Here is a 26,015-nt window from a genome sequence, read left to right on the forward strand (position 1 = left end):
CTGCAAGCGGTGCCGATTCTCACAGCAAAGCCACTTAAATGAAGAACACAAGGGAGATGTATCAGCTTATTATCAGCTGGCAGTGAAACCAGAACCCATGGTAGATGGGAATGCATGTTGGATAATTGTGCAGCTCGAGAAGACCCCTACAGGAGCAGCATGATTGTGATCTCAGGTGTGATTCTCTTGCAGCGCTCCAGGAATGCCATGACAAAGAGCTGCAGAAACAGGCTATCACCCAGGGCAACCAGAGTGCTACCACAGAGACCGACGGGTCTGCCAGTGCCAACGGAGTGTCTGAGGTCACAGGAGATGGGGAGGAGCCAGCAGCAAAAGGAACCAGTGAGAGACTGGAACAGGTGACTAAATTTTGATTGAATTGCAGTGTCAGCAGACGTAGCCCCTTAACAGCTGTAGCAACATCTTTGCAGTGAATCTGCTGAGCAAACTCTGTTACTGTTGTTTACAAGTTCTCTTTTGACTTTAGAGAAATTTATCTGGTAAAAAGATCTGGTGGTAAAAATATTAGGCATCATCATCTTACTGCTTAGTAAAATCGACTGTTCAGATTGAAAAATATGGCTCCTGTTTGATTTGTGTAGATCTGGAGTAGTTTATATATTATTCTGGTGAGAGTAGTGTGGCTGAGAGCTTCCCCCTGGACTAGACAGACATGGGCACGTTAATTCTGCAGAAAAGCATCAGTTTATCACATGTGGCACATCTGAGCAACTGCAACCTGACTGCTGCTTCTGCTGGTCAGCAGTCCTTCCCACTCCCTGAGTGGGAGAGAAGTGATTGAGGATAAAGGTGCATCCTGAGAACAGACAGCATTTTAAGTCTTTACACAGGCCAAGCTGCTTTACATAGGCCAAAACATGTTAGGGCAGCAGTGGGTCCGTCTGTAAAATGTCAGACAACGGTGGGAAATCCCTCAATGATTTTCCACAGCCCATTAATGTCTTCAAACCTCTAAAGATGTTTAAATGATATAAATCATGTACAAAAATATATTTAAATATACATTTAAATATGTCATCAGTTTGATTCTCGTTTGTGGCAGATGGAAGCTCAGCTGCAACAGAGAGAGAAACAATTACATGGTGAGTTTCGATTATCATTATTATTATTATTATACCATCTCCCTTAAGAAGAATAACTCCTGTTCTTCCATGTGATGATGATGATGAAATAAAAAATAAAGCAGGGCTGGAATGTGCCTTTTTTTTTAAAGATTTCAAACATGCTGGTAATAAAGGTAAAAAATTGCCTGTTTTTTGTTAATATTTGCCTTGATTTAACTAATAATTTCAAAATGCTTCAGTTATTGTTGTTATATGGATTTCACATAATGAGAAACAGGAGTTATTTGCTTTCTGCTGATTTGGCTTTATTCTTTCCAAACTCAAACCGTTCTGATGAACTTTTAAATAATCACACTGGAGTTTATTCTTTCTGTGTTTGATTGTGTCTGATTGGTAAATTGTCAGACCAGTTTCATTTTCTTTTCTTTTAAATTACACATGAATACACATGAAGAATTAAAGTCATGCAGCCATTTTTTTGACATTTGGCTTTGAGAACAGTCTAGTTTATATCAACTTACAGCAGAAGTCTGGTGTTATTCTGTGTTTGTCTATATTATTAAATTATCATTATTTAAAATGTATTAAATCTCATATGTTAGGCAGTTTCAAATAAAACACCCCTCAGATGTAAAGCTGTATTTTTAAATTTCATTTTCTGAAGCAGCTGCTCACTGTAGTTTTATCAAACAGGAGGAAATGGGTTATTAGCTGGGGACTATCTTCAGCAGCGGATGAATCCACATTTGGTCTGTGGTGTGTGAGTGTGGGACTGGGTCAGAATAAACTCCAGTGTGTATTGATGCTGAAAAGCAGCAGTGTTACAGTTTTAATGGTAAACAGTGGAGCTTGGAGGTTTGGGGATGAGGGGATTGGTTGGTTTCTGTGGACCGTGGCTTTATTGTGGCACAAATGAATTGGTGTTAGCTTTGTTAGCGGGACATTCAGAGCTGGTTTGACTTTGCACCTGAGATTTAATGATTCTAAGAAAAACTTGAATATCACCCGAGTTCAGCTTTAACATGCACAGTGCACCGAAGGATTGTACCTCAGTGAAGAAAAATGATAACCAGGCTTCATTTGCACATTAATTTACTTCACCTGCTCACTAACACTTCTAACTAACTAACTCTTATGAATTTCCCCCATGGGGGATGAATAAAGTATCTATCTATCTATCAGCTTCATTAAATCCTTAAAGGACCAGGCTGGATTGTACAGTCATCATTCAGTTTGTTCAAAATAATCAACCGAAACATGAATCCACCAGTTTTGCCCTTTAAGGTGCTTGTCGCTGTAAATTCTCAAATATGAGTCTTTATTTTAGCTAATTCCACCTCTCCTAAAACGTTCCTGTGTGGGTTTTTATTTGAGAATTTCTGGTGAACTCGCAGCCTGTCTTTATTCAAGCGTAGAGCAGCTAGCTGGCTCAGAGCAGACACACACTACAAGCTGAAGAACAATGTAAACATCAGCAAACCAAAGGATAAAGTGGCGAAGCTGCAAAGCCAAAACCAGTTTGAAGAAGAGAACTTAAATATATTAGATATACTTAAGTCTCCAACAAAAACGTCGTATCAGCCCCAGACCAGGATGAGATCAAGTGTTTCCATTGCCAATATTTTCCTGTTGAACAGATTATTAAAGGCTTTTTGTTAAAGGCAACAACCATAAACTTTTTACTGAAGTCACATATAAAAAATGGCATTGGTTAGGTGCTGAAATGGAATTATTTTATCTGCACCAGCACAGAAAAATAATACCCAGCTCAGTTCTGCCTGAGATAAGGCTTGTGAAGACCTCAGTGTTTATTTGAATTCAAAGTATATATTAGAAAAATCACAACATGATGAGACAAAAAGTTAATCTAATTAGTCATAATCAAATGTATGCTTTATTCTAAACCAACAGAAGTTTTCTGTACATTTAGTATTTCTTACTGAAACCTTGTGCATCCGAGCACATTTCAGTCGGAAATGTTCCTTATGGTAACATCAGATGAAGTGAGTCATTGATCTGTTTTGTGAAATGTTAAATGGCCCTTTCACAGCTGGACAAACAAACTGATCTGCATGTCAGAGCTCAGATAAACTTGTGGTCAGTGAATGCCCCACACATACCAGTTACACAGATGTTTTGCAGTCATGTTTGACTTTGCAGCTGAGCCAGAAAATGCCAGATTCTGACCTGGTCCAAGGCCTCCAGAGAAAACCCTCCAGACGTGTAGCGAGAGGAGCTTGTGTAGTGTGTGTCTGGCCTAACAGACTGCCCCTGCTGTGTGCGGCGCCCCCTTTAGGCCTGTCAGAGAAGAGCGTAGAGAAGATTGTAGCTAAGCAGGCAGCGCTAGGCTGGTCGGCTGCTCTCTGTCCAATAACTCACTGCTTTGGACCAGAGCTGGAGATGGCACTGAACACCGAGCAGGAGGAGAAGAGGCTGCTGAGGGAGCAGATCAACAACCTGGAGGTACAAATACACACACAGTACACGCACTGAGCTAGACAACACACAGTCTCAGGTTCAGGCAGCTTCACAACAACATGAACAAACTGCAGGAAAACACTGCTACAGGTTTTTGATGAACCTCATTCATTACTGAGTGTGTTCAGTAATGAAAAAGCCGGCCCAGTATGTAGTTCAGTGCTCTTTTCCTTTCACCGACATTTTTAATCTTTTTACAAAGATTATGTACACAATAATGTGTTTTGAGCCAGTTAGACATTCCGCCTGTGGCCAGTGTACAAGAAGTTAACGTTTAGCTGTTTTTCCTGTATTTATATGTGGTGCCCCTACATCAGAACATCCTAGAATATGTCATAAATGAATCCAAACCAGAGGACCTCATGACTCCACTCAGTTCTGAGGGACTGATGTAGCTCGGGTCTTTCATCTGGCCCGTATAATCAGGTCAGGCCTGGGTCTGTTGTCCTGGGTCTCAGGGCCTGTATAAATTTGACTTTATAACTTTACATTTGTGTATTACTAATACTATTATTATTGTTGCTGTTTTCCACCATAGCTGCCCTTTATCTGATTGAATTAATTGATAGGGCATTGATCCTCTTGCCCCCGCTGGTCTTCTGTGTTCGGGAGATCAGGTCTCATTATCGCTGCATCCCCCTCAGGTCAGATCTCTGTTTTTTCAAAATTAGCTTTGCACCCTGTGTTTTCCACAGGCCCTCCAAACGTTACGCTGATACAGAGCTTTTATATTCACCTGGGATTAAACCATATTCCAAGCTGAACTGAACCAGCTGCTGGTGGTGAAAATAAAGCAGCCACTGCTCATCTGCTGCCTCAGCTGAACACAAAGGGCAGAAAATAATGAGAGAAGAGCAGTGGTGGCAGATGAAATGGCCTCATGTTGTCAGTGAAAGAGGAAACTGATTAATTGATGACAAGAACAGAAGAGGCAGCTGGGGAGCAGCGTTGTCCTTTCCTTAATGTTCACTGAGCACCAGCTGCTGGAGTCCTGTTTTAATGGTTCTAAACTTTTCAATGTAAACACACCAAAAGATAATTAGTCATTTGTTCTTTGGATTTATCAGATGCCACAGGTTTGACACACAATCAGAGAAACTTTTAATAATCTGAGACAGACTCGTCACCTTTGAAAATGAGATAAATGTACCATTAGATTGGTAATGTGTTGCTGATTTATTAAAGAATGCCCTCTGTGATATCACATGTAGAGACTAAGCAGGCCCAGTGCAGCCCAGACTATTAGAAACATCACTGCTAAAACCGAAGTGTCCACACAAACTGTTGACAGTTTTCTGCCAGGCAGACTGTTTGGCAGAACAGCTGTTGGTTTGACTGTCCAGGTGAACAGCGTATGAAGCAAAACCTGTTTCTCTGTTCAGTCTGAGCTCTTTATAGAGCTCTTTTCAAATGGGTCCATTCATAGGGTTTGATGGATAAATGTGAACAATAAAATTTAAACAACAAAACAACAAAAGTTTGTGTTTATTCCCTGGACTGTGCTGAACATCTGTCTCCTGCCTGCAGGCGTCCAAACAGGCTGAAATCACCAAACTGCAGGAGGAGATAACAAAGGTAAACTTCATCAGACAACATGAAACCTGACAAGTTTGATTGATTCATTTATAAATGTTTGGGGGATCCACAACCTGTGGATTTGAACTGCTTTGTAACAGCTGTTTCTGACGAATGAGTAGCAGCTTTTAATTCAGATTACCTGCCTGTGTCTCTCCTCCAGCTGTCCGACAAATTAAAGAAGAAGCAGGAGAGGTGAGACGCCTGGCTGCACACACTCTTCAGCAGGGTGTGGGAGCTCCAGCTGACCTCCTGCAGGCGGTGTACAAGTCAAAGGAACATGTGTACCAGTCAGGCAGCTGTCAGTGTTCAGTCTGCAGTGTAGACAGAACAGGCACCCATGGGTGATGACATATGTGTATTTGTCTTTCTGCAGTTTTCAGCGTCTGCAGGGAGAGAAGGAGGCTCTGTACAACGACAGCAGGTCAGAACTGCAGTTACACTGTTGTACTACTAACACTGCTGCTGCTACTTCTGTAATATTTCACCTACTATGGTTACTGCCAGGGTGGACTGTAACTCAGCCCTTTATGTGCCAAACACTAAAAATGTCCTTAACTCCCTGTCACTTGAGAAAACAGTGAAAAAGGACATCTTATTCCCAAAAGCACTCAAGGTGAAAAATCCTACAAGACCCAACTGGCATTGCGCCTGGTGCATCCCAATGTCCCATCCATTGTAGTTCAGTTTAACTTCCTCTTGACGAGAGATGAGCTGTAATGGATGAGCACTGGATTTTCTGCTGATCACTGAGAAAGGTTTGAGTCATCATGGTGTCCAGGTTGGAGTTTTTTGTCAATTGTTTTTGGACGAGTTTCCAAAGAGCTCTGCACATAGGTCATACAGAAGAAAGATCACTGTTACTCACTGAGACACACAGCTGACACACAGCAGGCTGGCTGGACGTCAGTGACGTCTATCTTTATTAAATCCTGGATTTTTACTTTCAACGCAGTATTTCTTCACTGTAATATTACTGTTTTTACTTACAGTAAGTAACAGAACTGAATACTTCTCTACCACTGGTTGTCACTTCTGTTACTGCTGATACTGCTGTCACTAGTACTGCTGCAAATTGTGTTATTTCTGCTACAGTTTCAAAATTTTTTTTGTTGAAACTGCTGCTTCTACTACACCTCCACTATTACCACTATTGCTGTTACTAGAAACACAGCTACATCCTGCATGTCTTTCTGTGATTATGCAATTGCTGCTACTGATACTATTGCTATTTCTAATGTTACTACTGCTGCTACCACATAAACCAATATGACCTCTACTTGTATTCTACTTGCTGTCTCTAAAACACTTTTAATGCTAATGCTAATACTACTACTGCTAATACTTCTAAAACTGCTGGCATTAATGCTTACTCCTAAGTTACTGCAGTTTGTGTAATGCCAGTAATGCATCTGTTATTGCTGCTATGACTAACTTCTATATAACTTCTACTACTTCTTTACAGTTGCTGTTAGTAACAGTACACTTCCCTCTGCCCATTTTATTTCTATGTAGAACAAAAATCGATGAGATCAACCAGAGGAAAGAGGAGGAGTTGAAGGCCGTGAACAGCCGTGTCCAGAAACTGCAGTCAGACCTCGCAGCAGCCAATCAGGTCAGATCTCAGTAACACATGACCCCTTGACAAAAGTTCCAGCCTCCACTGTAACTTTACTTTTCTCCCAGTACTTGTAAAGATTATGATAGTGAAGCTGTGACTCTATTGCTGCTGTGCTGTAACTTTAGGCCTAAAATGACTGACGCAAGTCTGTATTTGGTGCAGGTGACAGCCGAGCTGAGAGAGCAGCTGCAGACCAAAGACAAGGAACATGAACTGGCCCTCCATGCTCTGAAAGACCAGGTAACACACATACACGCACACACCTAATGAGAAAGACGGAAGAAGGAATCAAAGATAAAAATGTGGCAAAAAAAAAAAATCAGGAAAAAGAAAAGACATCCAAAACTAACGGTGACCAGAGAGAAGAGTGGAGGCAGAGAGCACTAGCATAAGAGTGAAGGGGTAATGGAGGCTGGGGGAGGGAGGTGCAGTTAGTGGGATGGAGGAATAAAAAGTGCCAACAGTGATTCACCTGTTGGTACCTGATGTACTACTGGGCAGGAGGCTGTGAGCCTCAGACACACCATCGCAGAGTTCAGGTATGATTGCACGTGAGACCATGTCTACCTGTTTTCACTCACTGCATCATGCCCTACATCTGGTTGGGAGTGAGACAAACAGCTGGCAGATAAGATTATTATTTTATGGTTGAGATGTCATCTGACAAAATCACTGCTGTGTGATCGGCCACATCCAAGTTTAATATGTACGATCACTGAAAACAGTCACAGTCGAAAGTTTTCTTTTTAACTCCACTGGTCTGTTAAAGTGCGGAGCGCCTATTACACCTGTGCAGTCTGCAGTTTGCCTAATCAAACTACTACCATGCACAGACTGAACTGAAATGTGAGCCACGTGCTACAACAACAATATCATTTTTGACGAGATGTGGTGGGATGAGTTTTACAAAAAACAGTGACCATGGAAACAGCTGCTCTGTTCTGTCACTTTTCTGTGAAGATGGTTTAATCTATGCTTGTGAGGAGGGAGGGAAACAGAGCTCGATAAAGATTTTTCTTTCTCAGGCCTTTTACTTGGTGGGAAAAATACAAATATGTCTTCCAATATCACTTTGGTATTTGAACTGCTGCTGGAACTTTGAACTGTTCTGCCGGTTGCTTTGTGTTTCTGACCTGCCGTTTCTTCCTCTTTATCCCTTTTTCCTTCTTGTCTTTTTCTGGTTGTTTCTTTTATTGCCGTTTTTGTTTATATTGATTCCTTTTCACTTTTATTGGTTCTCTCTTCTTTCCATCTCTCTGTGATTTTGGTTCTTGGTGTCCTGTTTTCCCTGCTGCCCCCTGCCTGTGGTGCACTGGTACTGCAGGCAGCCAGTCAGAGTGCAGTCAGTCAGGAGCAGGTGGACAACATCCTGCAGGAGAACGATGCTCTGAGGACAAACCTAGCTGCTCTAGAACAGGTAACAAACCTAAAGAACGTTGTCTGGAGAGTTTACTCTGAAATAGAACAGAACATCGTCAAAACCACACAATAGTTTTCTGAGAAATAAACTGGTTCATAGATCACCGGCTCTCTAGAATCCTAGAGGCTCTAGAACAGGCCATCCTGGTGAAAATCGACATACAAACTATGACTCTAGAATAAAGTATTGTGAACTGGTACCACTGGAACAGTTAAATATACACACACATATGTTTGCAGATGGTGGACCTGTCCAGATACTGTAAAAATTTTTTTTTTTTTTTTTTTTTTTTTTTTAGCCCAGCTTCCAAACCCACTTGCCAACTCAGATGTTGAAGTGGTGTTGGTGAGAGAGCACTGTTATTGGCTGTTCAGCTCAGTGAATCAGTGTAGTATCCAACTCAAAGATCAATGGCTGCCAACAGCAGCTTCACCTGCAGCTTCTTCTCCTAGTTGTTCTGGATTAGAAACAGCTATAAACTGTCTGTGATGTGAAAATGGTCAGCAAACGCTGTTTTGGTTATGCTTTGTATATCTGGAGTATAGATCTTCCACTGTCCCGCGAACAATACAGGCTACCACCCCCTGCTGGTATGGAGTGGTGTTTCCCCTCGCACCAGTTCCTTATGTCCTGGGTGGCCCCTGGCTGGAGTCTGTGTGGTGCATTCAAAGAACATTTTTAGGTCCATATAAAAACCACATTTAGAGACACAACAGTTGGCCTTCATCGCTGCTGGGTCTTGGCTCTTGGCTCAGTGTATCTCTGCATTAAACCCTTAATTCTGTTTTAAATAATAAATGTTGTAAAGATTGAACCTTAAACTGCTGCTGCTTCGAGTACCAACAGAACATTTAGTAATGTCTAAAATTCAGTTTTCAGGACATTAAATTAGAAAGCAGTCAACTGTATGAGTCAGACCTCTCCATCTGCTTCACTGACTCTGACTAGTTCAGTAGATACAAGACGCTATTGTTATCTACTGAACAGTCCAAATGGCTTTAAATAAGATCATTTGTTTTCTATCATTCGACATCCTCCTTATCTGTGTTTATCTGCGGGCCTCACACTCATGTACTGTTACCCACTATCCCCTGCCCTCTGTGGCTTCACTGCTTGTACTAATCTACTCTCACCTGTACTTGGCTGTATTACTCATCTGTAACCCCCATCATAAAACCCTGGTGTCTGTTGTGTTAAAAGCTGAAGGTAAATAAACTTTTTGAATCGCGTAGATCCAGACGGTAAAGACGCAGGAGATGAATCTGTTACGTGAGCAGCAGGAGGCACTGACCGCCGAGCTGCAGCAGAGACGCTCTGAGCAGGAGAGTCTGTTAGCTCAGAGAGATGACCTGGACTCCCAGTTGCAGGTGACGCACACATCAATACATGCACTCAAGTAGCAGTTCCTTAGGAAGACCAACAAACTATTTCCTGCAGTGGGTGTTTTATATGTGCATGAAATATAAATAAACAGAACACAAACACTGCAAAATGAGGTGAGATCCATATGAAAACACGTCCAGCAAAATGAATATGTTCTAAACCTAAATTCAGTTTGTCGTTTTGGCACCACTGTCCATGCTAGTACAAAGTCCAAATCAAACACATTTTAACCATACAAAGCAGTTCTTACTATCTGTGTTTCCCGTCTCTTTTTCCTTCCATTTTTTTCAGGAGTCGAGTTTTGCAAACAGGAAGTTGTTGGAGCAGTTAACAGAAGAAGGACAAGAGAAAGAGCGGCTGCAGAGAGAGCTGGATGAGGCGAAGAAGGTACGCACACACACAAAAAACACAAGCATCATCTCATGTCTACATGCCACATACACGTGAAGGCGTGAAGCCTGTTAACAGTCATGGTCAGCACAAAAATAAATCCATGTGTGTGAGCAGACAGCAGAGAAAAGGAAGGCCATGCTGGACGACATGGCCATACAGCTGAACCAGGAGAAGTCCGACCACAAGGAGGCGCTGTCTGACCTCAAACTGCAGCATGAGAAGGAGGTGAGACACTCCGACTCTAGGGACCTGCTGCGTTTTACTCTGACTGCAGGGACTCATGGTTTCTGTTCATGGGTAGAACTCATACACCATCTTTATTTTCTCTTTTATTCTGTTTTATTCCTTTAATCTCATCAAATTTCCTGATTCCTCCTTTCTTTTATACCTTCTTCATGTGTGTTTTCACATTTTTAAAATGTGTAGGAATATGCACCAGAATAAAATGTCAAGTATTTCACTGGTTTTGTGTCCTCCCCTCTCCTTCTCTCCTCTCCTTGTTTCCTCTCCTCATTTATTCTCCTTTCTTCTATTTGTTTCCTCTCAGGTTCTTGGGGTGAGGGCTCGGTATGAGAAGGAGCTCAGAGGACTCCATGAAGACAAGAATCGCTCAGAGGAAGAGCTCCGACAGCAGCTTCGAGATGAAAAGGTATGGGGGGGGTAAAATGGGGGTGAAAGAAGCACAGTAGTGAAGGAAGTGGAGAAGACAATCCTCATGTCTTCTGATGTCCGGTCTGTGTGCACTGCAGCTTTATTCTCTGTGTCTGTTTTCAGGCTCGTACAAAGGAGCTGGAGGGTCTTCAGCTGAAGGTGGACGAGCTGCAGGCTCAGGTCCAGTCCATGGAGGGAACCAAAGGCTGGTTCGAGAGACGACTCAAGGAGGCAGAGGTCAGTCTGACAGTTAACTAGTTACCTGCCTGACTGGGTCCCTAAACATGCTGTTTTGATATGAACTGAAATAAAATAAGGTTTTCTGAGGTGAGCCTGGGCTTCAAATGTGGGAAAAATTGCAGCAATCACAACTAAACATTTTTCAGTTTACACTCGGCCGTAACATTCTCATCCCATTCTCATCTCAATTAGTCATATCAACACCAGCTAATCCCCAATATAGGGAATTTGTGGTTGTTGACAGTGCCCACTCAGATTTAAAGCTTCCTGAGCAGTGGACCTACTGGAACCCTTTGTCTAGAGTAGGTCCTCGTTTGGTTTCCATGGTGACAGGAAACAGTCCAACCAATGGTGTTCCACTGATCTACAGGTGGCGGTAACGTGCCAGGACTCACTGCAGAGAAGGCAAACACTGTCAGCTAATTAACATGGATGTAAACAAGGCTGGGTTTTAAATTTGTTCTAAGTATTTTTAGTTTGTTAGACCTGAAGGAGTCACACAGTCTGTTTCACTCTGGATGTAAACACAGAGCAGCTTCAACACATGGAGAAATTAATCCACAGAGCTCCATCATCTTGTCAGTCTAATCCTAAATGTATCTGATATTATTGGATTATTGATGCATTATTATGTTCATCACTTTAATGTTGCAGCTGGTAAAGGTGGAGCTAATGTTAACTAGCATATATACTTGAAGTACTTTCCATATTGGGTTGCTTGTTGAAATCCAAATGTTAAGTAGCACAAAATCGAAGTACTCAAGTAAAGTACATATACCTGAGAACTGGACTGAAGTGCAGTGAGTAAATGTATTGAGTTACTTTCTACTGCTGGCATTTGTCAGCAGCTTTGTTTATTTATATGACTGTTTATTTGACTGACTGAAACCTGTGGGTGTGTTTGTGTCTGCGTCTGTGTGTGCGTGTGCATGTGTGTGTGTTTGTCTGTCTGTGTGTGAGCAGGAAAACATAGAGAAGTTGTCTCTGGAACATCAGGACAACGTCGAGAGGCTGCAGAGAGAACACACACATCAGATGGAGGTACACACACACATTTTCAGGAAGCTTCTCTGAATATAAATATATGTGTGTGTGTGGGTGTTTGTTTATGCATGCTGTCTATGGAGGTGTGCATTGTGTGTGTTGACTCTGATCCAGCTCTAATTGAATGTGTGTTTCTAATTAAAGCGTAGTCGTCTCCATGGTAACATGCGGAGGTTAAATCGCGTTAACGGTGGATCAGAGTGGAGGAGGTCCATGTGAACGCTGATGGTCTGGTACTGACTGAGCAGTCACACAGACTGTTGGAGCTCAGTGCACAGACAACACTCAGCACGGACACAAAGGACACACACAGAAAAGGCTTGTGGGTCAGAGCGCGTCGGAGCTTTGAGGGTCACCACGTACTGTACAATTCAGATGGTGAAGATACTTATTAACCAATCTGCACACAGTTAGTCCAGGTGCTCCGCAGCTTGTCCTCAGACTGTCTCAGTGTCTCTGTCTTCATGCGATCCCAAATGGACTCCATGATGCTGAGACCAGTGCTCTGCTGCAGGACTCCTGCTTCTCTTGCTCTGAACCCAGTTCTGTAGGCCTCTGCTGACTCTGGGTAAGGCTGCAAGCTCAGTCTGGGGCCATAACATGAAGAACCAGAACAGATAATGAACCTAAAACTTTTGCACAGAACAAGATGACAAACAAACTCAGAGCACATTTCTGAAGCCACCTGTTACCATTAGAGTCTGACACAAGCCAATAAAATGCTGTGCACCATGGGACATTTCTCTGTGGATGTAAGGAGCTTTTTCAGCCAATCAGATTAAGCGTCTGGTGTTTTGTCTTCAGAAATTCCTTTGAGACTGACTTGACTGATGCCTGTTTCTGTGTGTTATCTGCTGGATGACAGAAGCACCAGGAAACCACAGTGGCAGAGTTAATTAATGATGGAGGAAGTCTAATTAACAGGCAGGTCGAGTGTTAGGCAGGTAGCGTGTGTGTTGTGACTTTGAATTTCAGTTGTAAGGTGTCTGAGTGTTGTGTCTGCACTGTTTTAACCGCTTATAAGAAAGAATCATGTTCATTTTAAGAAAGATATTTGTTTCTTTTGTTCTTCACTTAAACTAGTTTCAGATTCAGTTTCAGAAGTTAAAAGCATTGCATCCTAAAAGCATATGAACAGTCTATCTGGAGCAAAGCACAGAATTTCCTAAAAGGCCTTAGAAGCTATGGAAAGGTATTATATTTGATTTACAAAATGTAATTTAAGTTTTAAATCTTGTCTTTTGGCTGGTTTTGATGGAAAATTATGAAATGTGTGGCGCGTGTGTGTTGTTGGGCAGTCAGGAGACTTTTTGGAAAAACATGAATGAATAATTTTTAATCCACCTTCCCCATCACAATCTGCAGCATTCACACCTGTTTACTGTGTTTCTATGTAAGATAGTCTGAAGCTCGGTCCTGCCCGATGACCTGTATGCTTGGGTTTGAGACGTTAAAGAGAATTAACAGATTGTAGTTTTCCTCCAGAACTACATGTTTTTTCGGTCGGCCACCTGCGGGTGTTTTAATGTAGATTTTAGTTGAATTAATTACCAGAAGAAGATTAAAAGAGAATTAAATACATATTTTTTTCTAAATTAATCCCCCAGTCAGACGGATTAAGAGAGAGGGGGCATCACTGGAGGTTATTTAAATATTTCCTTTAACTTTTTTTCCACCAGAGACCAGAGCAAGAGAAGTTTCTGAGACGGGTCACTCGTTCACACTGAATCCACATCCCAGAACTTACTGTCCTGCTGTTTCCATCAGATCTGCTGTTTGTGTGTTTGTTCCTTCCCATCCATGTCTGTCAGGAACATGCATCCAGCTCCGGTGTGAACACTGTTGAGCTCCTAAACTGCCACCATGCAAAGACTGAACAGAAATGTGAGCCACGTGCTACAAGAAGTACAATAACGTAATTTGTGCCACAATCAAATCACACAATTTCCTCCAAAGCTGCTCGGTTCCCATATGTTCCTTCCAGTTTGAATGTGAAGCGTCCTGGTTTCTCCACTGCCCACCCTACTCCATGTTAGTTTTTCCTCACACTGAATGATGACGACAGGTGATATGTGCAGAGGAGGGAGACGTTAAAACAACCACATGGATTCTGATCTGACCGTTCTGACAGTGCTCACACACTCACACATCAGATCTAGGACCACATATGCAAGTGGCCCAGATCTGATCTGAGAACATCTGATATGGTCTGTTCACACTATGGGAACATCAGGTCTGTTGGGGTGGGGTTGAAACTGGTTGAACTTCTGCTGTTTCTGAAACCATATCCTCTCCTCCTGGTGTGTCCTGCAGCAGAAGCAGTCAGAGATGGGAGGGTTGCAGCAGCAGCTGGTGGAAGTGGAGAAACAGAGGGATGAACACAGCAACGCCATCGAAAAACTCAAGCAGGTAACAGCTGCTGGGAGACGTGCCGCACACACTGCAGGTTATTGTGAATTAGTCCCACTTGTCCTGCTGTCATGAGGACTCTGCAATCCAAATGTGGAATCCCCCGCTGAAAATAGTCCACAGCATATTTGGATGGTTTGGTCTTGGAGCTAAGGCCCACAGACAGTAGAAAAATTGAGATAACACCAGACCTATAGTTTAGTTTCTCAAATACACATCATGCACAATTTACATTAGTATTTTTTTTCCAGTACATGCTGTGACATGTTCATGGTTTGCATTTATTTCTGCATTTTGTGAAAACAGGAAAATGCCGATACTTTTGACCTTATACAAACCAAAACACCTTTATCCCGGTACCTCAGGCTTTTGTGACTGGGACTTGCTGTTGACAGGTTTTGAGCAGGCTCTGTGAAAGCTCTGATGTGACGTTCACTGCCCAGAAAATGTAAATGGCAGTGTTAGATTATTGTAGTGAAGGGTAGAGCTTTAAAGGTGACGGCACCTGCCTACATAGGAGACATGAGGAGTGGGTTCCTAAATTCTGCAAAACTCTTTTTAAAACCAGGCACTGAAGCATCTGTTTAGACTTGGTTCACATAGTTTCACTTATTTTTCTTTTTATTGTTGGCAGCTTTGCACTGTCCGCTGCAGTAAATAACAATCAGAGACTCTATAGCAACATGATTATAGGTCGCAGAAATCTGCAAGCTCTCTGATGGGGGTGTTTAAGCTGCATCAGACCAGATAATTGTTTGGATGGTTGTTTCTTCGTTGTGTGTGACCTCCATCACTCTGTCCTCGCTAGGAGCTGAAGGACACAGTGGACGGCCAGAGGATTTTGGAGAAGAAGGGAAGCGCGGCGGTGAGTTAAATGTTTCCCTGACAGATGGATGGATGGACTCTGAAGTGATAGACAGACAGACGGACAGGGGGGATGCAAAGACAGTAGAATTTGAATAGAGATGAGACAGAGAGAATATATTTTTGCAGAGTAATTTAAAGGCAGTCATGCATGGAAAATAATAATTAGAAAGTAAATCCATGACCGCATATGTGCGTGTCTGTGTGTGTGTGTGTCTGCGTGTGTGTGTGTGCGCCTATGTGCAGCTTAAGGATTTGAAGCGGCAGCTGCAGCTGGAGAGGAAGCGAGCAGACAAGCTGCAGGAGAGGCTCCAGGAGATACTGACCAACAGCAAGACCAGGACAGGTACATCCACACCTGAACCGTGACGCAGACGGTTTATTTTAAGGTCAGAAGTGACTCCAGTCTGGTCTGTGCTTCATCACGTTCAGACAAGAACAGACAAACGAGATGGTGCTTGCTTGGTCCATTTTACCGAGGACGCCTTGGGAGCGTGTGTGTCCTAAGTGGCTGGGATGTGATTGTAATGTGGCCGATGGGTCTGATAATCAACGGCGTGCTAATCCTGCATCAGGGGGGTTCTGGCTCAGCCCGGAACCTTCTGCTCAATATTTAATGCAGCTCTCTGATTCCCAGAGCTGAGGTGGACACAGTGGCGTCTGCTGGCAAAACACACACACACACACACACACACACACACACACACCTGGGCAGCCAACCTCCATTAAATATATTTTTCAATTTTTTTTCCCCATTCAATGTTGTTGCATTTCTATTTGTGAATTTTTTTCTTGGATTTTTCTTTATTTAACAGTCCTTCAGTCACACTGTTTACTCATTGTGCGTGCTCACACACACTCAGCAGTGCAAGGCAGTCCTCAGCTTCATGTATAATCTATGAGCTCTGATAAATCTTTTAAAAGGCTTTTTTGCGCAAACCTGAGAATCAGACATTTTAAAGTAGCCCACTTCTCTCTGCTCCTGCCTTAAAGGGATGGTCTTAAAGGGACAGGCTGGCACAAGCAGCTTGTGCCAAATTTAAATGGAACAGAGACAATGCTGCTCCAGCATAAATCAGCACTGTGCAGGTCTCTTAAAGGGACAGTCCAGAATCTTAAAGGGAGAGTCCGGACGGGTCAGAGCACAGAGCGGTGTTCAAAATCCACATTTATCAGGGTCATTTATCACTTATCAAGTCTGCCAAACAACCACCAAGTCACCTGTTCCTAACAGTCAATGGTCCTTTTCTTAAATCATTGGTCCTGCTGGTTCCTGTAATCAGTTGCGGTTACAACAGACAGTATATATTTTAATGGGATACTTCTCTGACTTGATGGGACACTGTCCGCTAAAGAGGTGCTCCACATAATTATAGAAGTAGTTTGTCTTTAAAAGACCGAAAACTTGAAAAATTGAGTTTTTTTGGCATGAGGTAGAAATATAATTCGAATCTCAGACCATGTGACTGAGACACCAGTGCGTCGTCTGACTGTCGCTCTCACGCATTAGTCTGTTTTGACGCAGGGAGATGCCTTTATAGTTTTTAGTTTATTTTCTGCAACATCCATCATGATCCTCTTCTTTTCTGCAATCAGGTCTGGAGGAGCTGGTTCTGTCAGAAATCAGTAGTCCCAGTCGGACTCAGCAGACCGGAGACTCTTCCTCCGTTTCCTCCTTCTCCTACAGAGACATGATGAAGGAGGTGCCACCAACCAGTCAGAACAAGGTGGGTGGAGTGACCTGGAAAACACTGTGTTGCTATTTACTAAACTGTATTACACATGGTGCAGTTCAGCTGCTTGTGATGCGAAGCGTCTTCCAGTATTATCCATTGACAGTTTCAGTTGAAAAGGCAGCAAATTCACTCCTGCAGGAGGAGATGGGCCTGTGCCTTGACTGCTCTCCTCCACTAACACTCCCTCCTCAGCATCATGTGACCTGTTGTTGGGGTCTTGACCTCCCTGTCTGTCTGTCTGTCTCCCTGTTATAATAGGGAGACACTGGTAATGAGCTGACGTAGTGGTCAGATGTTAGATTTATGATTTTGCACCTTCTCTTCTTCTGAAGAGTCTGATGTTTGTCTGCAGTTATTTTTAACTCCTTTATTATCATAGTGATGCTGTTTCTATTGATAGAAACACTGTAAATAGATCTGACAGTCCACTGACAGGTCAGTCAGCTCTTTGGTTTGGTCGTCATCAGAAACAGTATCCTGTGAGTCATGAGATGTTTGAGTGAAAGACTGGTCCCCATCCAAACCTGCACCTGTAAACCTCATGACCTGATAATGGATGAATCCCCCACTCTCGTAACATGTTGTGTGTGTGTCAGTCTGGAGGAGGCAGCCCTCAGTCGCAGCGCCCAGCTGATCTGTCTGATGACGAGGTCGGGGAGCTGTTCCAGCGACTGGCAGAGGTCCAGCAGGAGAAATGGATGCTGGAGGAGAAGGTGGGTGATCACCTGTTTCATCTGTTTGTGTCCAACCTGAAACAAATCTTCACTGTTTGTGTCTCAGTTCTGCGCTTCGTCCCATGAGGTAACAGCCAGGTCAACAATACAACGTTGAGCCCGTTTTAGCAGATTTCTGTTTGTTGATAATTATTTATGACCGCAGCCATATTCAGTATTTTTGCTGGTTCCACTGTGGACTCAGGGCACGTTTGCTGATGCTCATGTGTTATGTGTTAGCTGAATGTCAGAAACCTCTTAGATTCTCATGGTTGATAACTTTCTAAAGTTTGATTGGTTTTATTTGTGTGTAAACGAGCGAGTCCATCCCACTGTCCTATAACAGATGTTTGATTGACAGCAGACCATTTTCTTCTTCTCCAGGTGAAACATCTGGAGGTGAGCTGCTCGTCAATGGCTGAAGACATCTGCAGAAAAAGTGCCATCATAGAGACTTACGTGATGGACAGCCGCATAGGTAACAAACAAACACACACACACACACAATGGTATCATGGTGACATATTGACACTGACCTCTGCTGTTCTGTCTTCTGACATCACTTTGTACATTTTGTAGAACAGTTACTGTAAACATTGTAAAACTGATGATGTGGTTGATGAGTGAGATAAATGTGTGGAACAAACTGGGCGGCAAGAGAAAGTGCGTCAGTCAGCAGAAAGTTCCCCGGCTCAGCATGTCGTTTATCTGACAGCGACACTTTAATCTGCTGCTTCAGTCGCCCTCACACGCAGGTTTCCACCGGATTTGTCTTTATACATTAACATGGCGCGTTGTTGTCCGTGAGACTATGCCAACTTTCGGGTGAAATCGTCTTCAGGTGGTGAGTTCTTACATTTCAAATGTGTTCTCTGTGGTAATACCTTCGAACTCTGCTGCGTCACTGCTGTTATTTTTAGCTGCTTTCCTCTTTTATCACCATCATGCTGAGTCTGTGTGTGTGTCTTTTACTGACTCCTCTAATTATCCGATGATTTGTTTGTCTATTAAATCCTTTCGACTTTGTGCAGGGTCCCTGCAGACGCCAAAACACTACACGTACAAAAACTGCATGTTAACCCAAACTCTGACGCTTTATTTCTTCTTCTCGTAAAGATCTTTTTTTTTTTTTGTGAAAATCAGAACATTAAACAGGGTAAACGGGGCAAAATGTTAAGAAAGAACCTCCTTCCAGAATGTCCATCGCAGTATGCAGAGCTTATATGATGGTGGAGGCGCCAGAGGACATATTTATTAGGCTTCTTCAAAATGAAGTATCAAATCTAATCTAATCATTGAAAATATTGATTAAATACAGATCTGATGCACTGGAACAAGTGTAGATAATAAACTCAAACCACTTTGTTTTTTTCACAAGCTGCTTTGATCCAAATACAGAAGGCTCTGGTTCAAAATGAAAGTGGAGCTTCTTTCCTCACAATCAATCTTTGGCAGAGTGCAGACACACAGCCTGACAACAGAGAAGTGAGATTTTGTTCTGTCATTGGAGGAGCAACAACTGCTGACAGATAAATTAGGCCTTTGCCTTTTTAATCGGAGTTGGCGCCAGCTAAAGTGAGGAGCGGTTACCTGAAGCTTTTCTACACTCAGTTTTTCTGATCACTGAGGGTGAGAACAGGTTAACTAACAGGTTCAGTAGTGTCTGACATTCTAATGAAAGCAGGTTTAGGTGCTTAAGCCAGGGTTTGCTCCTTTCCGATCTCTGTTTTTCCTCATGGCAATCTGCGGCACTAATGGCTTTAGGTCAAGTTCCTGGGGAGATGTGGACTAGGTGTGGCCCTCAGAAGAATCCCCAGAGATGTTCATCTACAGATGAAAGCAAGGTTTCTGTTGGGCGGGTGTAGTCTGGAGCTGGAGGTGTGACAATGGATATGTAGTTTTTTTTGGGGGGGCTGCCCCTGCTCCTGCAGCCTCATGACACCGGTGAACATATTGCAGCAATGTGCAAAACTGTCATTAAGACAAAGAGCAGCTGCTTATATGAAATAATACGTAAAGCATAATTTAATTTCTGTTCTGTGATAGTTTTAATGACTTCATAGTTTTGATGACCCCAGTTTAATGTAGAAAGTAACAGAAAAGACCAAGTGCAGTATGAAATATTAAACAGAAGCAGATACACAGAGTCCAGTGTGCAGGAGACAGCTCAGCTCTCAGTTTTACTGCCCATTAGATTTACCATTAGTACAGTGTTAATGGGAGTGGGATGGAGGAGGGGGGGTTAAACCAGTCGAACATGAAATTGAAAACAGCAGGAGAGACAAACAGAACAATGAGAGAAGGGATGAAAGAAAAGTAACTGTACAGCAGATTTCACACCGATAATTCAGTTTTACATTGTTGAATTTTTAGATGGGATTTATCAAACCTGAACCAGCTGGTGCCCTGCAGTCACCAGAGACTGTTACCTCTGGTCATTCAACATCTGACACACAACACAAGACATCACGGTGTGCTCTGGGATACAGTGATGGACGTCAGTGTTGATGTCCAGCATAAACTTAAATTTTCTTCAGCCACCGCTAGTGAACATGTTTAGGAAATAATTTTGCAAAAACTCATCTAAACGTTTACTGAGAAAGGCTTTATACATTAACACGTCGGTGGAAGTCACCTTATCACTCGGGCGCCACAAAGATGAAAGAACAGACAGCTGTTAGCTGTTTGAGGCTCCAAAACAAACATGCAGGTAAAGAGAGTTACAGCTGTTAAATGTTGATACCACACACTCAAAGTCAGCATCTAGCTCTGTGTGTGTGTGTGTGTGTGTGCGTGTTACTCACGTCTCTGACTGCAGGCACTCAAGCACAACACTGAAAACAAAAACAATCGTGAACAACAAACAGTGAAGGACAAAAGTGTTACGTCTGTCGAACGACAAGCACTCGGACTGATCACTGGTCAGTTTGTGGTTGATTGAAGGTTTTCTCATAATGACAATCAGGTGCTGATTCATGTGTCAGCTCAGGAGTCCATGGTGACGTCTCCACGTCTTTAGTGCAGCTCAGTTTGTAAATTGATGGATAGTTGAGTAAAAAACAATAACTGAACAATATTTTTAAGTAATGGCAATGTTCAGATTTCTGTTTCTGCTGAGTAGGTAACAGGAAACTTCCCTCTTTCTGTAGGACCTGGAGGTTTTGTCCCAGGAATTAGTCCGTCTCAGTAAAGGGAGCAGTTCAAGTGGCTGTGCAGCCGGATCGGGTTGACACTATCACCTGGATCCAACCATCCATTCCGTGACGACTTAAACTGCGTGTGTGCGCGTGTGTGTGTGTGTGTATACAGCACCATAAAAACCTTGTCAGCTCAACTTCTCTGCTGTTTTTTTTTTTTTTTTTTTTTTTTAATCAGTGTCTTTCTTTCTCTTCCATCAGTGTTTTCCTCAAATGTGTTTAGTCTTGTTTTTCAATTATTGTGGGGTCCCAAAATTAGGAGCCTGCTAACATTGCGGGGACTCACCTTCCTTATGAGGACCAGAGGCTGGTGATTATGATCATATAACTCAGATAATCAGAGTTTTGAGCTAAAGACTTCTTTTCAGACTGAAGTTAATTTAGGGTCAGGCAAGTTACGATTCTGGTGAGAGGAACTGCACCTCATGTCGCAGAATAACTAAAACCCTGTCCGAGGTTTTTTTTTTTTGTGTGTGTGTGTGTGTGTCCTTTTCTGTCTGCCTTTCCTCTCATCTCCTCCCCAGTTTGTTTGGTGTGACTGCTGTTAGTTTGTGTCAGTCGGCTCTGGCACTGACATGTGACTGACAAGTGGCTGCAAACTAGACCAGTCAGGTGCTCTGTGAGGCAGTTGTCCTCTCAGAAGGTGTGTGGTCAGAGCTGTGTGCTGCTGCAGCCTTGCCTCCATGCAGCCTGTGGAAACATCTCTGTGGAGCAGTTTGTAGCTGTAGGGTCTAAAACAGATCATAGTTGACCAATGCACTCAAACAGTAAATCCCCTCCTCATCTTCTCAGATGTGTCAGGTGGTGCTGTCGGAGGTCACGGAGGCTCTCAGGGAGACAGAGGAGGTCTGGGTTCGGTCCTCAGAGATTTGGTGAAACCAGGAGATGAGAATCTGAGAGAGATGAACAAGAAGCTGCAGAACATGTTGGAGGAACAACTGACAAAGAACATGCACCTGCAGAAGGTAACAAACACACACACACACACACACACACACACACACACACACACACACACACACACACACACACACATGTTCTGCACCTGGTGAGAGTGACTACCGCTCCATACCAGCAGGGGGCGGTAGTCTGTATTGGTTATTCAAAAAGGAAAAATGGAAGACCTATACTGCAGATATACAAAGCATAACCAAAGCAGTGTTTGCTGACCATTTTCACACTACAGATGGTTTATAGCTGTTTCTAATCCAGAAAATGTTTGAGAAGAAGCTGCAGGTGGCGCTGCTGTTGGCAGCCATTGATCTTTGGTTGTGCAAGAAGAAATGAAGAGGTAGAAAGAGGTAAAAAATAGGGAGAAACTGCACTGAGCTGAACAGTCAATCAGAGCGCTCTCTCACTGCATGGCTGATTGTTAAATGAGCCTGGCGCACAGAGGTCTTCTTTAAAGTCCATCTGAGTTACAAAATGTATTTAGGACCTCCTGCTCACAGGAAAGTCAGTGACACAGGCTTCTTGTGTGGTGAGGTGCTAAAACATTCCTCCCATCAGGACACTCCAATCAGGCATCAGACGGTAACACAGGGTACCAGTGGAGCCAGTTTACCTGCTCCTTTCTGCCATGGCCAACATGGCGAGCAGCTGCCCTTCAATACATCGCAGAGCTGAATGTGACGCTGTTCTAATAGCTGTTATTCTGCCATGTGAGTGTAATGGTATGTTTTAGTTGCATTTCACTGATTATAGGTAAAATATATAAAAACTGAAATGCAACATCAGCCGCTGACTATAGTTTGTTTTAATGAAAAAAAAGAAAAACATTCAGTTGCTGCGACAAATGAAGAATCCTCAGATTCAGTTTCTCTTAAGGGACATGGACTGAACACAGCAGTGATGATGTTACAGCCAGAGGTTTCTGGGTAATGTAGTCCACACTGTCAGAGAAGATGTACCACAGCATTAAATTGGTGTGTGAAATGAGACAGTGGCGGGAACTGTTGCCGTGACGACTTAAACTGGCTGCAGCGCTCTGGGGTGGCTCCACATCAACTAACGACCAGGACACACAGTCGGTGTGCAGCTGAACAGTTCTGATACTGTCCAGACATTACTCTGATGTTAAACCGGTTACTCACGTCTCTGACTGCAGGCACTCAAGCACAACACTGAAAACAAAAACAATCGTGAACAACAAACAGTGAAGGACAAAAGTGTTACGTCTGTCGAACGACAGGCACTCGGACTGATCACTGGTCAGTTTGTGGTTGAAGGTTTTCTCATAATGACAATCAGGTGCTGATTCATGTGTCAGCTCAGGAGTCCATGGTGACGTCTCCACGTCTTTAGTGCAGCTCAGTTTGTAAATTGATGGATAGTTGAGTAAAAAAACAAAAACAATAACTGAACAATATTTTTGAAAATAAAGTAATGGAAATGTTCAGATTTCTGTTTCTGCTGAGTAGGTAACAGGAAACTTCCCTCTTTCTGTAGGACCTGGAGGTTTTGTCCCAGGAATTAGTCCGTCTCAGTAAAGGAAGCAGTTCAAGTGGCTGTGCAGCCGGATCGGGTTGACACTATCACCTGGATCCAACCATCCATTCTCTTCCTTCTCACTACTGTTATTCACCTCAACTGGAAAGTGTTGGCTGAGCTCAGACTAACACCTGGAACCAACCTCTTATGATTTCATCATTTCAGTCTCCCTGCTGGGCTTTGACTAAATGCTGGGATATGTCCACCTTGTGTAAGTATTAAAAGTGCAGAAGAAGAAACTAAAGGCCAGGAAATGGAAAATCCTGATAATGTTAAGGTGGGTTAAGCTCATTTATGTTGCTACTGAATGTACTGTAATTACACTGCACCACTCTGCTGAGTCCTGACTACAACCTGGAACTTCTGTAACTGACTAAATGTTGGTCTCTATGTATTAAGATTGTGATGTTTGTTTATTGGCTCCTGGCTATGTCCTGGATCACAGATGCCCAGCTTCTCAAGTGACTGACTTGTTTAATTGATTTCTATGTGCAGCAAGTAACTTGTGATCTGACTATTTCCTGGGCTTCCTGTGGGAAAAACATTCACCTTGTTACTGGACCTCTGGGGCTTCAATTGAGTTTGAAGGTTCACTCTTCACCTCAGAAATAGTTTGCCAAAAAAAAAAATTTTTGTCATCAGGTCAACTTACATGTTTCTTGCCTGAGCTTTCAGTCAAATGTCTTGGTCTTCAGCAGCTGCTCTTTGCTCTTTTTTTCTGGATGAATTTTTTTTTGTCATGTAACCAAAATTTCCTCTGTATGTTCGATGATACAAACAGTGTCCATGGCAAATGAGTCAAGGCCAGCTGTAGATGGAGGCCATGGGATGTGGCTGAGAGCTCTGCAGAAAAAATGTTAAAGGAACAGTTTTTTTTCCCCCTCCACGACTCCGTTAACAGAGCTGATCACGTGAAGGTTTCCAAAAAATAAAGTCTCATTTTTTGAATTACAGTGGAGTCACGTTATATCAGACCCCTCTCTCCTCCCCCTTAAATCTACCACGCACACTGAGTCTTGATTGAATATGTTGATTATATAGTTCATAACTATATTATGTAAAGGTTTAAGAGAAATAAAATGCAGATTGTCACTGTGACCAGACATCAGTGATCTGATTTAAAGAGATTAACGAAAACAGAAAAATCACATCCAGGACTTTGGCCTGGTCTTAGTCTGATTAGTTCAGGTCTGGTTCCCTGATCAGAGGTCTGTAAGCTGACTCCCTAAGCAGCTGTTGCAGGTGGACATCCCATTAACTGCCTGACAACATCTAACAATGCAGATCAGTTAGAAAACTAAAATCATGCTTTCATACACTGTCATTTAACAGTGACAGGGCCCAGACTATTCTCTGGATTTTCTGACTTATACTGTGATTAGAGCTGTTCATTTAGGGATTTAATTAAGACATTTTCAAAATGTCAGAAATGCATGTAAGTTCCACTATATAAAAATCACTATTACAAAAAATGGGTAAAACTCAATCATAGAGACAGGCTAAAATCAGTTTCATGTGTTATTTAGTTTCCTCATTGTTTTGCATTCAGGAAGATGAGAGATTAGGGGGAAATTTCTTTTAAAGTGATTCACTGCTTTTAAATATTTTAGTGAAAATTCGTAAAAACCTGAAGATGACGAGTTTTAGTTGTAACATGGTTTTTGCTTTGACATAAGTTTTTTTTATTTTGGCATTTGCACCTCATATGCAGCACTCTAACTGGAATGTCTAACTGAAGATCTGTCTGCTTATTATCTCCTGGGACATGTCTATGTCTTGGATTATAGGAACTGTCATTTTTCTTACACTATCATTTTTTGAAACTTTCCATCCTCATTAAGGAAACCAAATGGTGCAGAAAAAAAAGTTTAATACTTTTATGACTGAGCTTCAAACAGCACATCTTTCATTATTTTTGATTGTATCTTTAAATCTACTTTTCTGTGACTGTATAAAACATGGATTTTGAACACTTGTCTGCCTTTCCTTTTCATCTTGGACTCTGGATTTGTTGTTTGCTATGCCTGGTTATGTCCTGAATCACACTGCACCAGTCTGGATATCTGACTAAATCCTGGACTTCTTGCTTGTGGCAGACTGTTTATGTTGTTACCGCCTGTACATCTCTGCTTTGTTTTCTTGTTAAACTGCAGCGTGACTTGTTTACAGCCGAGACCTACTGGTTAATTTTGGAAGGTGGGGGTCAAACTGCACAAGATTGAATCTGAAAGCCACAACACCCTCCACCCTCAGTCAGTCATTATAAAATATCAAAATTAGTTGAGCTTCACTGATCACAAGCAGACTGACTGTCTGACCGGGATCGGTCTATGTGCTGGGCAGTGACTTGGCCTTTTGCTTTGCTTCTGTTTGTAATGTTTAAATCTGTACATATCCTCTGTGAAACGACTTCTAACTGTACGAAAAATCAATGCACCTATTTATGAAACTGATGATCATGACGCTAATTATTGTAACTACCAGAAAATATCATAAACTATTGTCCAGAGACGCTGTGTCTGTGGTTTTCTGTGCTTTTATTCTGCATGTTGGCCTGAAAGATGCTGAAGAGACAAAATGCAATGTAATATTTACTGAAGTCAATCATGATTCTGGCTTGGTCTGTATCCTAGACTATATACTTGAAGTGGAAAAGGAGAAAGTCTCTTTACTGTTCATGTCTAAAAATTAACTGCACATTTTTCATTGAACTCTG

At 42.5% G+C, this 26,015-nt stretch overlaps 1 protein-coding gene across 4 annotated transcripts in view; it reads left to right on the plus strand.

The window, feature by feature from the left end:
• The window catches only part of gripap1 (GRIP1 associated protein 1), a 29,511-nt gene extending 3,703 nt beyond the window's left edge, over positions 1-25,808 (plus strand). The window contains exons 7-30 of one of the 4 annotated variants that reach the window (XM_026332201.2): positions 193-359; positions 1,064-1,103; positions 1,235-1,258; positions 3,478-3,548; positions 5,091-5,138; positions 5,302-5,333; positions 5,515-5,562; positions 6,654-6,753; positions 6,922-6,999; positions 8,084-8,176; positions 9,412-9,546; positions 9,854-9,949; positions 10,070-10,180; positions 10,503-10,604; positions 10,730-10,843; positions 11,810-11,887; positions 14,204-14,299; positions 15,108-15,164; positions 15,410-15,509; positions 16,760-16,890; positions 17,496-17,612; positions 17,997-18,090; positions 21,602-21,774; positions 23,258-25,808. In XM_026332201.2, the coding sequence (XP_026187986.1) occupies positions 193-359; positions 1,064-1,103; positions 1,235-1,258; positions 3,478-3,548; positions 5,091-5,138; positions 5,302-5,333; positions 5,515-5,562; positions 6,654-6,753; positions 6,922-6,999; positions 8,084-8,176; positions 9,412-9,546; positions 9,854-9,949; positions 10,070-10,180; positions 10,503-10,604; positions 10,730-10,843; positions 11,810-11,887; positions 14,204-14,299; positions 15,108-15,164; positions 15,410-15,509; positions 16,760-16,890; positions 17,496-17,612; positions 17,997-18,090; positions 21,602-21,774; positions 23,258-23,338 (2,186 nt within the window). In that variant the 3' untranslated portion in view covers positions 23,339-25,808. Of the gene's footprint in view, positions 1-192; positions 360-1,063; positions 1,104-1,234; positions 1,259-3,381; positions 3,549-5,090; positions 5,139-5,301; positions 5,334-5,514; positions 5,563-6,653; positions 6,754-6,921; positions 7,000-8,083; positions 8,177-9,411; positions 9,547-9,853; positions 9,950-10,069; positions 10,181-10,502; positions 10,605-10,729; positions 10,844-11,809; positions 11,888-14,203; positions 14,300-15,107; positions 15,165-15,409; positions 15,510-16,759; positions 16,891-17,495; positions 17,613-17,996; positions 18,091-21,601; positions 21,775-23,257 lie in introns of all 4 variants that reach the window. The other 3 variants (XM_026332200.2, XM_026332203.2, XM_026332202.2) reach the window with 3 other exon arrangements.
• Positions 25,809-26,015: the final 207 nt, after the last annotated feature.

This window comes from Mastacembelus armatus, chromosome 7 (assembly GCF_900324485.2).
Source record: "Mastacembelus armatus chromosome 7, fMasArm1.2, whole genome shotgun sequence".
Lineage (NCBI taxonomy): Eukaryota > Metazoa > Chordata > Actinopteri > Synbranchiformes > Mastacembelidae > Mastacembelus > Mastacembelus armatus.